The sequence below is a fragment of the Protopterus annectens genome, chromosome 6.part0 (assembly GCF_019279795.1).
Source record: "Protopterus annectens isolate FY-2018-M chromosome 6.part0, PAN1.0, whole genome shotgun sequence".
In the NCBI taxonomy this organism is placed as follows: domain Eukaryota; kingdom Metazoa; phylum Chordata; order Ceratodontiformes; family Protopteridae; genus Protopterus; species Protopterus annectens.
The window spans coordinates 1,830,981,644-1,830,998,592 of NC_056737.1; the positions used below are offsets into that span (position 1 = coordinate 1,830,981,644).

Here is a 16,949-nt window from a genome sequence, read left to right on the forward strand (position 1 = left end):
ATTAAATCTTGTACACTTAAGTTATGTCTTAAAAGGGGTCCTTCCTGGATCATTAACTTTTCCTTGCATATAAATCTTTTGTTTTTTTATAGAACTTTAAACCTCTACTGTGTGTGCATACCCCCCAACACACACACACACACACACACACACACACACACACACACACACACACACACACACACACACACACACACACACACACACACACACACACACACACACACACACGCACACACGCACACACACATGCGCGCGCACACACACACACACACACACACACGCGCACACGCACACACACACACGCACAACCATGCACTCTAAGTCTGTCTCTTTGTCTTTCTCTCTTTCTCTCTCTCTCTCTCCAGGTTAATATAGTCTTCTTCAAAACTACTGTACATTAGAGAAAAAAATCAAATATGTACCAGTAGACACAGCAACCTACAAATTACTGTTTTTGTCACACTTGCAAGTTATTTGGGTTCCATGCATCCTATTCTGATTTATCATACAGGCGCTATTATTGTGAGATAAAATTGTTCTGAATGGCACATGCACAGGTACACTGCAGGTGTGCTTATTGTTAAAGTTGTACACGCCTGATTTGGTAATCGGTTGGTTACTACTGTAAAATATTAAAGTGTCTATGCAGAATAGTATAGATATGAAACAATAAATAAAAAATAGGAAATTGTATTAAATGGGATGTGTATGTGTTGGGGATAAATGAATGTAGGAACAACAAACAACATTTGTTTTCATTTCATGAAATGGTGACAGACGGAAATAAAGTAAATCCTGAAAACCAGTCACAGATTTATTTCTGACTAAAAAAAAAAAACAATTCTATAAATATGGAAATGCAAGATATCATTTCTTACAGCTTATGTGTGACATATTTTCTGTCACAGTAATGTCCAACCAATGCAAAGATCAACATGAATGAAAATAAACTTTGTGTCAGTGGAACAGCACTTTAAAATTGTCTTGTTTTATTCCATTCCCACCAGTTTGGCACTGAGGTCCCACAGTTTTCTGGCCAGCTCATCATCTTTTGCATGAGTTGCAGGCTCTTTGGGGGCACAGTCACTAACAAGAAAAGAAAAAAAAAAAGGTTATTTTGTTTAGGTTGTTGTCCACTAAAAATGGGCATAAGTTTGTACAGACAATCATAACTCATTCATTGTTAATTTTACTTTATCCTATTCAGTCAGAGGAGAGTCAGGGCCCATCCAGAGAAGTAACAGATGTAATGAATGTAACTTGACTTGTACAGGATGCCTGTCCAGCACAGTATGCACTCTCACCTGTGGGCAGTTTGGAGTAGTGTCATTTCATCTATTAGTATGTGTTTGGGATAAAGCTATACGAAATGGCACTTCTCCAAGCCACCCAAAGGCGAGTGTGTTAGCCCTCACAGTAACCCAAATCGTTCTTTATCATGTTCTTTATTTATATAATGGTGTACAAATGCAATTGCATGTGCTTGTATTTTTCTTGTCTTCGTTTGGATGTAATAAAAGCTGCATTTAAAATGAATCAAATGCATGTATTTGTTAAGGTTTTGTAATAGTAGTAGTCAAACTGACTTTATGGAAAGCTTGTAAACTTATCGCATGCTTCTTTGAAAGACCAATTCATCAAGTTGCTGAAAGGGGGTATATCAATGTATATCCAAGATACAGCAACTCCACAGCTGATATATAGATAGTAGGGTTACAGTAGGCAAAGCTCCATTTATGGAAAATGTGTGTGGGAGATAGCCTACAAAAACATCTTTTTGTTAGTTTTGTGAGTCCATTTTAATCATTTTAACAAACAATTATGTTCAACAAAGGTACTTAGACCCATTTGGTTTCATAACTTGCAAAGTCCAGATTAGAACCCATTTAAAGTAAGAGTTCAGAGAAAAAGCTTCACAGGCAAGTGATTGGACCAACAAGTACACAACTAAAATGCAGTAGGAATGAAGACAATAATTATGCATAAATGCAAGAAAGGTTAGCAAGAATGGTAGGAAACATTTGAGACAATAATAGTAAGAGTAATCATATTCATGAAGATCAAGAAAAACCTGAAAAACAAGAATAACAAAACATGTTTAACATCTAATTGATAAGCTAAATAAACGAAAGTTAAGAAATCTAATAACAAGACAGACGATAAAGAAGGAAGGCATACGAACCTATAGTATGTAGTAGAAAAAAAGGATCATAGTATGCAAAAATCACTTATAACAGTGCAAAACTTAAAAGCATGAGTATTTGATAGACAATGCATGAATGGTGTGGAAAGAGCATACGCAGGAAGAAGGGAAAGAAGAAGAAATAAAAAAGAGTGCAGAACAAGAAGTGAAGTAAAAGAGCAAGGTACGGCTATTGGGGCAGTGACAGGGCAGAAGCTGCGATTGGGAGTCCACATGCCATACTATAGTTTTAAGTCAAGTTTGAGGAGAGCTGTAGCTAGATATAAGTGTGGAACTAAGGCAGAGAAGAAAGTATTACATAAAACTTGAGGAAGTGTGACCCAGTGACTGGCAACAGAAGTGGGTAATGTAGCATTACTATGGGCGTTATTGGATTTAATGATCTGACCCACCAACATAACTGAGGATTATAAGGTTTAGGATGGACAGTTCCACCTGCAACAGTGAGTGTGATAGATAGCTGGAGAAATGCACTTCCACACTCCCTGACTACTAAATTCTGATCAGATTAGGGAATGATGGGGAGGAACAGAAGTAATGGCAATGAAATGAGCCTGTTGTAGATTAAATTCAATCGTAGCCTAGAAAAGGTAGGGCTTGTAAAGATATGGGCATCACAGAGTAAAGACAGAAAAAGAAGTGTTTGAGCTGCTTTTATTCCAGTTATCGAAAACTTGAGATTCCTTAATTTTTTTACAGTAAACCTAACATCTGGATAGTAATAAATAATGTTTTGTGACTGGACATAATCTCTGAGGTTTTGATCATTAGTGAAGGCCAGGAGTGTAAAAGAGTCAACATAGTTACTAGAAGAGGTGTTATTAGAACTAATAAAAAGTGAGAAATGTTAAGGGTTTGAAAATCAGAGATGAAAGCCACATGCTTTGTTTATAAATGTATAAAGAAACCTGAAGATGCCAGTCAGTTTTCTGAAAAAGAGTGCCTTTGCTGAAGGCACAACTGAGCAAATGTGACAAGAGAACATGTGTATTAAAGGATGGAGTCACTGGCATATTAATATAGCAGTCTTGACTGGCAACACAGAGGGTTAAGGCTACAAACTGCATCCTATAGTCCAAAGTTTGATTCTTTCAGCCTCCATTTGACTACCATGGGATGCTGAATAGCAAGTCCCTTAACTATACAGACTGAAAAAAGGTCCATGTGGAGCTCTCCTTCACATACCCGACAAAACAATGTGCCTGAATCAAAACAGTATATGCCTACAAGGTACTTACAAATCAAGCCCTGATTGAGTTGCTACAGATCCACAGGTCAAACAGAATGAGGGTTACCCAATATAGTTTGCAAGTACAAATACAGAAATAAAAATAAAAAAAACAGATTTCAGAGGCTGAAAATTGAAAAATGGAGGCCAAACGCATCTTTATGAAATACTTAGGGTCATGGCTAGAGGGGAAGAATTAGCTGATTGCCACCAAAAAGATTGCCTGTAGACTTACAGGAAGTTGTCAAACCAGAAGACTAAGGCAGGTGGCTAATACCTTGTTAATTGATGACCTTGATGATGTAATTTCTGGTTTTGATAACATAATGAGCGGATGTAATGCAACAGCACACCTTTCCCTGGAAGTGCCACCATTTTGTCTATGCTCATCAGGTGTCCCCTTTAAATGACCTTAGAATATTCTTAGCCTGCCTTGGCTATGCCTTCATTATCTACTTTACTCAGTTCAATCTTTGTGTCCTGAATCAAAACAGTATATTTTTAAAGCTTTATGTGCAAATTCTCCATGGCTGTGTTGAAAGACTTTTCATGGTTACCCCAGATGTCTCATTATGTGCATAAATGTGAATATATTTGAGCATGTTCTATTCTCTTTTTCATTGACACCCCATAACAAGCATGTGAGGTAGGTAGCAGAGAGTATGCTAGAATAGTTTGAACAGGTGGTTACAAAAAACAGGAACCACTGTGTCTCTACATGGCCTCGTTTAAGTTTTGTTCCTGTACATGCTTGAAGAAAGTATCAAAGTGATGGATCACCTCTCATATTGTTAATAGAAATTCTACAGTGATCTAGAATAAACTGATGAATTATGAAATACAATCACAGATGGATAGGACATGTGATTAAAGTGGGTAAATCCAGATGCAGCAAGAGGTCAGTTACTAGTGGTATGCCATAGGGGCTCAGTGCTAGGACCACTTCTGTTTGGAATATACTTCTGTGAAGTCAAGACTAATGTGGAAAGCCTATGAATGACAAAGTTTCCCAATATCACACCCGAGATGAGAGCTTTAGGTACACAGATAGCCAGTGGCCTGAGCTTTGACCACTATGGGTCTACAGTGGTGAGGAAGTCCTTCTATGTGGCATAATTTATAACTAAAGGTATGGTAGCCAAATCCACAGAAATTATAGTCCCAGCCCACATTAGACCAATAATCAAGTACAGTGCATCATTTGGCATCTACTTTACCAGTCACTTACAGCAGCTGGAGTGACCTCAGAATTTCTTCACAAAGAAAATACAGTGTGTAAACAACATGTCATATGCAGCTAGACTAAAAGTCTTATTCCTTTATTCTGTCTCCTGCTGACTATTAAGGGGTGACCTTTGCCTGACCTACAAGGCACTCACAAATTAAGCCATGATGGAGTTGCTACAGATCCACAAGTCAGACAGCACGAGGGTCACCTGATCTAAGAATCTAAACTTAGTTATTCAAACAAAGCATGTTGGAGAGAGAGAAATGTGTCTTAGATATTTCTCTTTCCTGGTGCTCTTCAAATGCAGTTTGGATCAATGTATGGGGAACTGCAAAGTCACACCTGGGGGTAGCACCTATGTCCTTTATGGACAGGGGCAATCTGTAAGATACTCAATTCACAAGCACAAATCCATGCCATCCTCTTGCTCCTAGTGGCCATATATTGGGTAAATTCTGGTTCTATTGTCTTGGCTTGTAAGGACTCTTAAGCCATTAGTCTAGTAATCTCCTATAACTCTGTGAAACTATAGAGATAGTCTATATAAAGATAGTTGTAAGCTTAAGATTATGCCTACTGGGTTGCGTTTCCTAAAGATGACAACTTATGGGGATACGCACCCTGAATTGTTAGCAAAATGGCAGAAGATCAATTTAGATACCAGTTTTTTATATATGCAACTGCCCATTGATTATTTTGAACTGATACAAAGTACAGTTGTGTACACTTACCATAAATGTAGATGTTCGAGTGTATTCACTCTTGCAGTCATTACCTGATGTCAGTGCTATAAAGGAGAGCAGATGATGCCATTACATCAGTTTTTCTTGCCCTAACCCATGAGGCCCAAGTAAATATGGTAAAGTGGTCCTGGTGGCTAAAAGCCACCTTTTGAAACTTGCGTCTCCCTAAAAAAGGAACATATAAGGGGAAGGAGGGTGGGAAATCAGGACTGCCACAGTGAATACACTTGAACATCTACATTTATGGTAAGTGTACACAACTGTACTATGTTCTTCGTGTTTCACTGTTGCAGACATCACCTGTGGGAGGATTCCCAAAGTTGAGGATAGGGGTGGTAGGCTTGGTAAGATACCTAGGAATAGGTCAGCATGCCCTGCAGAACTGCAGAGGCAAACTCTGCCCTAGTCTTAGAAAATTGAGGTAGGTGGTAATGTTTGGTAAAGGTATAGACAGAAGTCCATGTGGCAGCTTCCAGGATGTCCCTGGTGGGAACTCCTCTGAGGAATGCTGTGGAAGTGGAGGCTGCCCTAGTGCCCTAGTGCAATGGGTTCTAATATCCAATTGGAAATGATTGGAAATAGGCTTCCCCTCTGCCCCTGGGGCAAAGCTGAAAAGTAGTTGGTCTGTTTTCCTGAAGGGTTTGATACAGTCCAGATAGTATCTGAGCTGTCTGTGCACATCTAGTGAGTGCAGAATTCTCTCCCCCTTGTTTTGAGGGTTAGGAAAGAAGGTGGGTAGATGTATGGCCTGATTGAGAGTTACATTAGATACTACCTTGGACATAAAGGAGGGATTAGTCCTCAGGGAGACCCTGTCTGCATGGAAGGTGATGAAGGGCTCAATGGCCATCAGAGCCTGAAGTTCTTAAACTCTCCTGACTGAGGTGATAGCTAGGAGAAAAGCAGACTTCCAGGAGAGGAATCTCAGTTCTGCTGAAGCAGCAGGTTTGAAGGGTGGTAAAGTAAGTTTTTCCAAAACATAATTCAGGTCCCAGGCTGTAGTGGGTGCCCTTCTAGGAGGTCTGATATTAGAAGCCCCTCTGAGGAATTGTTTAATCAAAGGATGGGAGAATACGGACTGTTCTGTATCAAAATGAGATGAGATGGCTGAGGCGTGGATTTTAATAGAGGAGAAGGAGAGGCTACTATTAAGTAGCTCCACTAGGTAGTCCAGGATAAGAGGGATGGAAGGTTGTGAGGTTTCGCCCCCTCTGGACTGGCACCAGGAGTAAAATATTTTCCATTTTCCTGCATAAGATTTTCTGGTACTGGGCCATCTGGCTTCTGTGATAATGTCTAGGACCTGTTTGCTTAACAGGGGCCCCTTGTTTGCCTTTAGAGTATTAGCCATGCTGATAGTTTGAGAGTCTGCAAGTCTGGGTGCAACATCCCACCCCAGCTACCTGAGTTAAGAGGTTTGAGATCAGGGGCAGCTGCCTGGGAGGCTGTAAGGTCAGGCTGTGCAGTAAGGGGTATCAGTATTGTCTGGGCCAATATGGAACAATGAGGATGGATTTTAGTCTCTCCTCCTTATTTTGATCAGTACCTTTGGAATAAGAGGCAGAGGATGGAATGTGTACACAGAGAGGGTGTTCTAGGAGAAGGTCAATGCATCCACCTTCCACGCTACGTGGTGATACTCCCTGGTACAGAATTTTTTTAGCTGATGGTTGAGGTGTGAAGCAAAGAGAATCACCTCTGGAGTACCACACTCCTGAATGATCTGTTAAAAGATTTTTCTGTGGAGCTGCCATTCGTGGGGGTCCTATAAGTTTCTGCTTAAGTGGTCTGCCAGGGTGTTGTTGATCCCTGGTAGGTATTGGGCTATCAGGTGTAGCCCCATGGAAGTGGCTGTCAGCCAAAGGTTCAAGGCTAGCCTGCACAGAGGGGAATATTGGGTCCCTCCCTGTTTGTTGATGTACCACATTACTGTGGTGTTGTCTGTTTGATAAGGAGAACTCCAGGCTTGAGTTGGGGTTTGAAGGAATTCAGAGCCTTTTGTACTACCATCATTTCCTTCAGGTTGATGTATAAGGGAAGGTGCTGTGCATCCCATAGACCTTGGATGCATCTGCATTCTAGGTGAGCACCCCAAGCTGTGCCTGAGGCATCGGTAGTAATGGTCTGCCCAGTTGGGCGAAGGGTGATGGAAAGACCCTTGTTCTGAGCACAAGCCCTTGCCCACCAGAGAAACTCGGCCCTTATACAGGGGGATCAGAGGGAGAGAGGTCTCTAGATGCTGATAGTGCTGACACCAAAGGTTCTTTAGATACCACTGAAGTTTTCTCATGTGAAGCCTGGCCAGAGGAATTAAAAGGATGCAAGATGCCATGTACCCCAAGGCTTGCAGGAGCTTCCTAGCTGTGAGATGACTTTTGCAGGCCAGCTGGGTAAAGTAGAGAGGCAGGAATCTGCTTTTCCTGGGATATGAAGGCCATTTGGGATGCTGTATCCAGCAGTGCTCCAAAGAAAATGATCCTCCTGGAGGGCATTTGATTTCTTCTCATTGATGGTGAACCCTAAGGAAGTTAGGAAGGTTTTGACAAAGAGGAGGCCCTGGATCAGCTTTTCTTTGCACTCTGGCTGAATGAGGCAGTCATCCATACAAGGGTAAATCTGTACATTTTTCTGTCTGCAAAGTGCTATGGCCAGGGCTAAGCATTTGATGAATACCCTGGGAGCAGTAGATAATCCAAAAGGTAGCGCAAAGAACTGAAAGTGTTGTGAACCTGCTCCGAAGCAAAGGAATTTCCTGCAGGATTCCCTTATGGGGATGTGAAGGTAGGCATCTTTTAGATCTAGGGTTACTAAACAGGCATTTTTTGTCAGCAGAGGCAGCAGCTGCTGTAAGGTTAGCATTTTGAATATGGGGACCACCAGGAAGGTGTTCAGAATGGATAGATCCAGGATGGGGCACCAAGTGCCCCCTTTTCTGGGAACCAGGAATAGTCTGGAATAAAAGCCTTTGCCTATTTGATCTGAGGAGACACGTTCTACTGCCCCTTGGGATATGAAAGTTTGGACTTGTTTCAATGCCTCTGCCCACTGATTTCTAGGTAAGTCTGAGTACTCTCTTAGACTTGGGAGTTCGTTGAACGAGAATTTGTATCCCTGAAAAATTATCTTTAGGACACATTGGTCCTTTGTTACAGAGAGCCAATTTTCTTTGCAGAGGGAGAGCCTTCCTCCTAGTTTTTGGTGAGCGGAAAGAGGGCAGAGTGGGGAGAGGGAGGCATTGAGAATTTTTGCCATAGAGGGATGGCTTAGAACTTCCTGCCTGTGGAGTGTGAGTGGTCCACTCTTTGGTTCTCTGCTGTCCCTGGGGTGGGAGTCTGGGTGGTCTGTCCCTGCAGGGCTTACCTTGTCCCTTTCTACTAGGTGCAGGAAAGGACCAGTGTTTTGAGAGAAAATTCTTGCTGAACCTAGGAGGTTGTATCTGAAGGAAATCTTTTACTGTTTGCATAGATTTTGCTTTGTCTTCCATCTTTTTAAGCACCTTTTCTGCTTTTTCTCCAAACAAGTGTTCCTTATCCAAGGGTGCATCAAATAATTTAGATTTGACAGGGAGAGATTGTTCCTTCAATCATGCATGTCTCCTAATGACAGATCCTGACACTGATGCCCTGCTACAGCCTTCTAGGGTGTAATTTACGCAGTGTAATGAGTGTTTAGCTACTTGACAAGTAGAGTGCAGTAAATCTGCTAACTCTTTCAAATTGGCACAGTCAGGAAAGGTAGAAATTTTTTGTTTTAACAGTTCTGTAGAATATGAATGGTCACGTGTGTAATAAATACCACTGAAAGAGAGGAAGAAGTGTCTTGTCTTCATTTATGGTAAAATGTTAAATACAAAAATTGGTGCCGTTTACTCGGATCTGAATTGACAACAGCTGCGGCTGTTGGGGATTGAATGAAATACTGCTAGTGAAATGACCCATGACAGAATTTTCTGTTCTAGCAGTGTTTTCTTTCATTTCCTGTACTTGCCTGCTTTAAAATTTGGTGTTGATAATTTTATAGAAATGTAATAATTCCTCTCATTCAGTTGTTTTGAGGTAAGTGGCATGTATTTCTTTTCTGCTATTGATTGTGCAGTATGAGAGTGGGGTAAAATGAAAAACTGGTGACATAAGAGTGAAAGGAGATACGAGAGTGGGGAAAATGACCTTTACAAAATGTCACAGCTAAATCTGTAAAATACAGTATAGTTTATTGTGTGAAAATGGGAGCGACTGAGGGAACCATAAAAGAGCCAGAAAGAGGTACACCAGCTGGTTATATGTATTTTTGTGTGTCCTTGGACAGTTGTATGTTTATAAGTCAGTGGGTCACCCTCACTAAGGGTGATGGTAAACTCGCCTTTCCAGAAAATGGTAGTTTTAATAAAAATATTTTGCTTAATCTCCAAGGAAAGTTAAGGAAAAAAGGGAGAAGAATACCAGGGTTGTGCTGGGCAGCATTTAATGATTGGATGACAGAGGCGAAAGAAAGAGAAAAGGATTTGGTTATTAGCAGTCTAAAAGATAATCAGCAGAAATTAAAAGAGCAATTGAGGGAATTACAACACACAGCTAGTAATTTAGATGTAGTGAACGGTAAATGCTTGAAGGACCCACCTTTTAAGGGGCTTTATCCTGTAAAGGAATTAGCTAAATTGCAGATACCACCACTGACTGCACCACCGATTGCACCCCCACAGTATTAGCCCCCCCTCACTCAACAAGGAGCTGAAACACAGCAGCCAGATTCCACCAATAAAGATTCCATCCCTAGAGAGAGAGAGAGAACAAGCTGCGGACAGTCAGTCTAGTGAATCTGATCCAGAAACGAGCGATAGAAAAAAGGGACCAAGAACTCATATAAGACTCATAAAGAAGCAAAGGCTGTAATGTATTTTAAAGCTAAACCCTATTATAAAGGAAAAGGGAACGAACATTTACACCAACGATGGCATTTTGGCCAGTTCCTCACTATAATTGACAGTGAGGATGGATATTTTGGGCCAGATAAATTTAATCCAGATTCAAAATCGGAGTCGTCAGATGACGACAGATTGTTACCTTTGAGGGAGGTACCTAACCCAGCCCATGCTAGAAGTGCACAGGAACCACCAACTGTTATAGTACCTAGGGCATGGTCGGTGGTTGATTTTCAAGCCATTACCAAATCACTACCATCTATCTGTACTAATCCAGCTAAGTTCCAGCATGTGCTGGCAGGACATATTTGTTTACAAAATCCTACAATAGAAGAAGTCAGGGCAGTTCTTCAGTACGCCATACCGGCTGATCTGATGAAACGGATTTGGGACCATGCTAATGTCCCTACTCTGATTCCAAAACATGATGCACAAGGAGATAATGGGTTTGAAGTGGTCAGACATCGTACAGTAGATGCTATTACAGTAATAGTTCCACCCACACCCAACTGGTCCAAAATCAAGTCAGTTATTCAAAAAGAAGACAAACCTGTGGACAAGTATTTAAATCATCTCACTGAAGCCTTTGAGGCTTACTCTGGTTACCCAGAACCCACCGAAGGGCTGGCACAGAGTGGATTGCTGGCTGCCTTCATAGATGGGTTATACCCACAAGTACGGGATAAGCTAAAGGAAGTATGTTTAAACTGGCCTAGTCTTGGATTGCATGAATTAGTCACACAAGTGCAATACCTCTCCGACCGCTTAGCACAAGAAAAAAAGGATTTACAGGAAAAATTGGTTAAAGAGCAGATTCAGATGTGTACTGCCTTTGGGCAGTGTGGACGGGGAGAACGAGGACGGGGAAGAGGGAGAGGAGGACGCCAAGGGGCAGGAAACCAAAATAGACAAAACTGGCAGGAAACTCAATCAGCCCCACCCCAAAGCTATAATAATCAGATGGAGTGTTTCAATTGTGGCCAAGTAGTCCATTGGAGAAATGAATGTCCATATCTGGCTGAGCAACCTGCCCCACCCACTGATACGTCGTCTCAGTGGAATTCTAATTGGACCCCATCCAATTGGCAGCCATCACAATGAAGGTTCCCTGAACAAAGACAACAGCAGTTGTGCCCTTTCATCCCTGTGGATCAAGAAGGACTACATGTTTTGTTACTTGTCAAAAATAAACCGTACCCATTTTTAACTGACACTGGAGCAACCAAATCTATGTTAGCTGGCGAAGTAGCAATAAATGTCCCCCTCTCCAATAACATAACTAGAGGGGTAGGTGTCTCTGGTATTCCTATTGAATATTCTAAAACTGTCCCAGTCCCAGTAACTTTGGGACCTTTACAAGACAATCATGCATTTTAGTAGGACCATCAGCACCATTAAATTTATTGGGAAGAGATTTGTTCTGCAAGATGGGAGCAAACATCTTCTGCACAGCTGATGGAGTATATTTACAAGTACCTTCAGATAAACAAGATAGTATTTTGGCTACTTTAGATGAAAATGTCACTCTGCAAACAATGTGTATGCAGTCTGACCTCAATAAAAATAAGCATCTAAATTCATTACCCTCTCATCTATGGACCACTCATGATAATGATGTTGGGTTTCTGATTTCAGCCACTCCTGTAAAGATAATCTTAAAACCCGGAGCAAAGTTACCTCGGGTACCCCAGTACCCTTTGACAGTAGAGGCTACATCTGGTATTGCCCCTGTCATTTCTGCCTTGGTACAACAAGGAATTATAGTACCTACAACAAGTCCATGTGATACTCCAATTCTACCGGTAAAGAAACCTGGTAAACAAGCTTACAGATTTGTGCAAGACTTGTGAGAAGTCAATAAAGCTGTCTTGCCTGTTTTCCCAATCGTACCAAACCCAGCTACGATTTTAAGCTGCAACCCACCTACAGCACGTTGTTTTACGGTTATAGATATCTCATCAACTTTCTTCTCTATCCCAGTACATTCAAATAGTCAGTATTTGTTTGCTTTCACTTATAAGGGCCAACAGTATACTTGGACCCGACTACCCTAAGGATATATAGAATCTCCAACCCTATTCTCCAGAGAGATGCACAGACAACTGCAGGATTTACAGTTACTACCACGTTCAGTATTGGTCCAATATGTAGACGATATTCTTATAGCTTCACAAGATACCAAGTCTTGTATAGAGAACTCAATTTTAGTTTTAAAGTTTTTAGCTGAACGAGATTTTAAGGTAAATAAATCTAAACTTCAGTTCTGTCAAGAAAAGGTGCAATACATGGGATACATCATTTCTATGGGTTCACGTCAAATACTTCCAAGTAGAATTACCTCCATTCAGACTACCCCCGCCCTGTAACTCAGAGACAGCTCAGGGGATTCCTCGGCCTAGCAGGTTATTGTAGACAGTGGGTGTCCAATTTTTCAGAAATTTTGGCCCCTCTGTTACAGCTTCTAAAAAAGGAAGTCACAGACCCTCTGCCTTGGTCCCCTGAGCATGAACACGCCTTTCAGGCTATTAAAATGGCACTGATAAACCCACCTGCCCTGGAGCTTCCAGATTATTCTAAACCCTTTGTTTTCTTCTGTTGTGAAAGAAATAAAACTGCCCTGGGCCTGCTGGTGCAAGTGCGTACGGGAGGCTATCGACCTATAGCATATTACAGCATTCAGTTAGACCCTGTTGCTTCTGGCTATCCACCCTGTTTACGAGCAGCGGCAGCTGCTGCTGTTTTGATTGATATGGCAGCAGCATTGACTTTAGGACATGACACTATACTAGCAGTACCTCATGCAGTGCAAGCGTTACTCTTAAAAACAAAAACACAGTATCTTTCGAATGCTTGCCTCACTAAATATGAGTTAAGTTTATTAAGTAATCCCACTGTTCAAATTACATGTTGCCCACCACTAAACCCTGTTTCATTGATTTCAACTAGTGACGAGGGTGAACCACATGAGTGTGTGCTTGTAATTAACACTGTTCTTTCTCCTAGGTTAGAATTGCAAGATGTTCCTTTGCTTAATCCTGATATAGTTCTTTTTGTAGATGGGTCTTGTTTGGCGAACTCCAGGCTGCATGGTCAGTCTGCTCATCATCTGAGGTTTTACAAACTGGACAATTACCACCTGGCACTTCCGCACAAGTCGTGGAATTAGTGGCACTTTCATATGCATGTAAAATGGCCAAAGACAGATCTGTTACTATTTATACTGATTCACGTTATGCCCATGGTGTTGTTCATGATTTTGGTACCTTATGGAAGGAAAGGGGGTTTTTGACATCCTCTAGGGCACCAATTAAAAATTACTTCTATATTGATCACCTCTTACAGGATTTATTATTACCTTGTAGAATTGCTGTTGTGAAGTGTGCAGCTCACCAGTCTAACGACTCCCTAGTAGCTAAGAGAAATAATTTGGCTGACTGGGCTGCCAAGCAGGCTGCTCTTTCACATATTGTTCAGGGACAATTTCTGCAGCCTAGCTTACAAACGGTTACTTTTGACTCTACTGTTTTAAAAACTTTACAAAGTGAAGCATTGGAATCAGAAAGAAAAACATGGCTGGCCCAAAGTTGTTTCAAACGCTTTGATTCAATTTGGCAGCATCCTGATGGCAGATTAATTTGCCCTATATCTATGTTAAATTCTCTTATAAAAGCATATCATTTGCCAGCCCATGTAGGGGTACAAGCATTAATCAAACAAATCCAAAAGGATTGGTTCGCCTTAGGACTTTCTGCTTCTGCGCAACATTTTTTGAGCACATGCTCCATTTGTTTACAGCATAACATTTCAAAAGGCACTCTGGATCCCGCTCAACCTGTGCCAAAACCAATGGGACCATTTTGTGCCTTACAGTGGGACTTTATTGAACTCCCACCTTGTACTCTTTTTAAATATGTTTTGACTGTTGTTGATATTTTTTCGGGGTGGTTAGAAGCCTACTCGTGCTAAAAACAATGTTATTTCAGTTGCAAAAAAATTGTGTTATGAATTGATACCTTGTTTTGGTGTTCCTTGTCAAATATACTCTGACCGTGGAATGCATTTTACTGCTAAGTTAGTTGAATCATTGTGTACAATGCTAGGCATTACTTTGAAATTTCATTGTCCGTTTAAACCACAGGCATCAGGTATTATTGAATGAATGAATCAGACCTTGAAAACTAGACTTGCTAAAGTCACTTCAGAAACAAGCTTAACTTGGGTGCAGGCCTTACCACTAGCCTTACTTTCTATGCGAGCACAACCGCATCCTACTAAGGGTCTTTCTCCACATGAAATTCTCATGGGTGGCCCTCTGCGTATGCCCATGACACCACTACCACCCTTTTCTGAATATGATGCATTTGATAATGATATTCTCTTGTACTGCAAATCTCTTGTTTCCTTCCTACAGTTTCACCACCGACAAGTAGCAGCTGCTCAACATCTTCCAGATCCTTTCCTGTCATCTGCTCTATAACCAGGCGATTGGGCTTACATTAAGTCCTTCTCTAGAAAAACAGCACTCCAGCCATGCTGGAAGGGGCCTTTCCTGGTTCTTCTGACAACATCATCTGCTGTGTGACTGCAAGGATCTCCAACCTGGATACACATTTCACACATCAAAAAAGTTGTGCCGTCTGAAGATCAACAGCCTTTATCTTTTTCAACTCCAGATTCTCCTCCTATTGCTAATCGTACTCAAAGTAGAACCATTCCAGTACCTGACGATGCCTAACATTTACCCTTTTGGAAAACTCCAAGCTCCTGACACTATGCAGACTCAACAACCATTTCCACAAAAATATTGGACATTTTGGTGGTCATTCTTGTTGTACTGTTATTTGTAATGTGGCTATTTTTATTTCCTGCTCCACCGAAGCATCACACCAAGCGAGCTGTTTGGCATCCCCCTTTCAACACCTACCAAGCTATTAAATTTGCCTATGCATCATCCCTCAATGTCTCTGACTGTTGGATCTGTGCTGCTTTACCTACTGTTCATGGAGGATTGATGCTAAGTACAGTCCCTTTAGGGGCTAATAAAACCTGGACGAATCTGATCTATGACACTTCAAATGTCACTTCAAAAGTCAGGATAGCATTACATCTGTTTAACCGTCAAAATGGAACTGTGTGTTTTCAGGAATTTGGTAAAGTTAAGGTAGGATGGAGTTTTTGCAATGTGACAGTTCCCTACAGGTGTAATATTAACTCCTCCTACTGTAACACAACCTACGATTCATTTTGTGAACTGGTGCATAAAACATACAAAGAGGTAAGAAATAATTCCGTCCTATATCAACAGCTGGGATTGATTGATAAGAAGGTGTTTCATTCTGAACAAGGTTATATAAATAGTAATATCACCACTAAGGTGGAAAATTGCTTCTTTGTGTGTAGTAAAAGAGCCTATAAATGGCTACCAGGAAACTGGTCTGGTAGCTGTTTCTTAGGTTATTTACTTCCAGCCATCAGACATACATCTGCCTTACCTCGAGGAAAAATTCGGAATGTTCGAGAGGTTAAAAAGCCTGCCAATCCAGTAGGTCAAATTGACGCTTCATGGATTTATCATCATGACTTAGCTCATGCTGGCACCAAAGGACTATCTCATATGGACGTGGGTGATGACGTCATATCATGGGCTGGTATAATTCCAGCATACAGAGCAGTAAAATCAATTTGGGAACTGAGAAAACTGTCCAAATTTCTTGAAGTATTAAGCAATGCCACATTTTCTGCTTTAGAACTAATGACTGATGAACTGACTGCTATGAGAGCAGTAGTCCTCCAAAACCATATGGCTCTTGATTTCACCCTAGCAGCGAAAGGTGGAACTTGTGCTTCAATCCAGGAGGAGTGTTGTACATTTATTCCTGACAATCAGCACGAAATTGAAAGTAATCTCAAACTCATTCAGAGAGTCTCTGAACTCTCTAAGGCCAAGGAGGCCGATAACTCAATGTGGGCATGGTTAACCAACCTGTTCTCAGGTTGGGGAGGTGGACTATTGAAGTTAATTTTATTAATTGCAGTATTAGCTCTTATTGCTTTTCTTGTTGTGTTTTTAATCAAAGCATTGATTTTGAAATTAATGTCTTTTAAGACTACTAAAAAGGTGCCAAAGTTTTATATGCCTGCAGTTATGAATATGGATGATGAAATAAAAATGTGTGACAATGTTGAAGGAACCAGCCACATGGTTATGTTAGACTTAGGGCAAATGTATGATCGACTAAATGGTGATGCTTACACAGCATCAAATGGGGGATTGTAGAATATGAATGGCCAAAGTATGTGCTTAAGAAAATTGAGTATGTGACAATCTGCATGCATTGAGATGGACTTTGTACTGCGAACTCTGAGTAAACTGTAAATAGTGGAAAAGTACTGAAAAACAGGAGCCTGCTTGAAAGCAGGAAATGTGCCTTATATGGAAATGTATCCGATTTTCTTTCTCTGCCTTGAGATGTAGTAATGTGAACTGCTTTAAGCCTATGGGTAAACCACTGGTTGGTTAATTGTCTTTTGTACTAATTTAATTGGTCCAGTTTTTATTTTTGTACTGTCAGCAGTATCACCAGCATATAAGCTTATGCATTCCTTTGTTCAGTCTCCTTGGTACT

General features: G+C 41.0%; 1 protein-coding gene across 3 annotated transcripts in view; it reads right to left on the reverse strand.

Annotated features, from left to right (window-relative positions):
• Window positions 1-324: 324 nt before the first annotated feature.
• Window positions 325-16,949, reverse strand: part of LOC122804952 (retinol dehydrogenase 12-like) — a 495,784-nt gene continuing 479,159 nt past the window's right edge. The window contains exon 7 of one of the 3 annotated variants that reach the window (XM_044075182.1): window positions 325-1,089. In XM_044075182.1, the coding sequence (XP_043931117.1) occupies window positions 993-1,089 (97 nt within the window). In that variant the 3' untranslated portion in view covers window positions 325-992. The remainder of the gene's footprint in view (window positions 1,090-16,949) is intronic. The other 2 variants (XM_044075180.1, XM_044075181.1) reach the window with 2 other exon arrangements.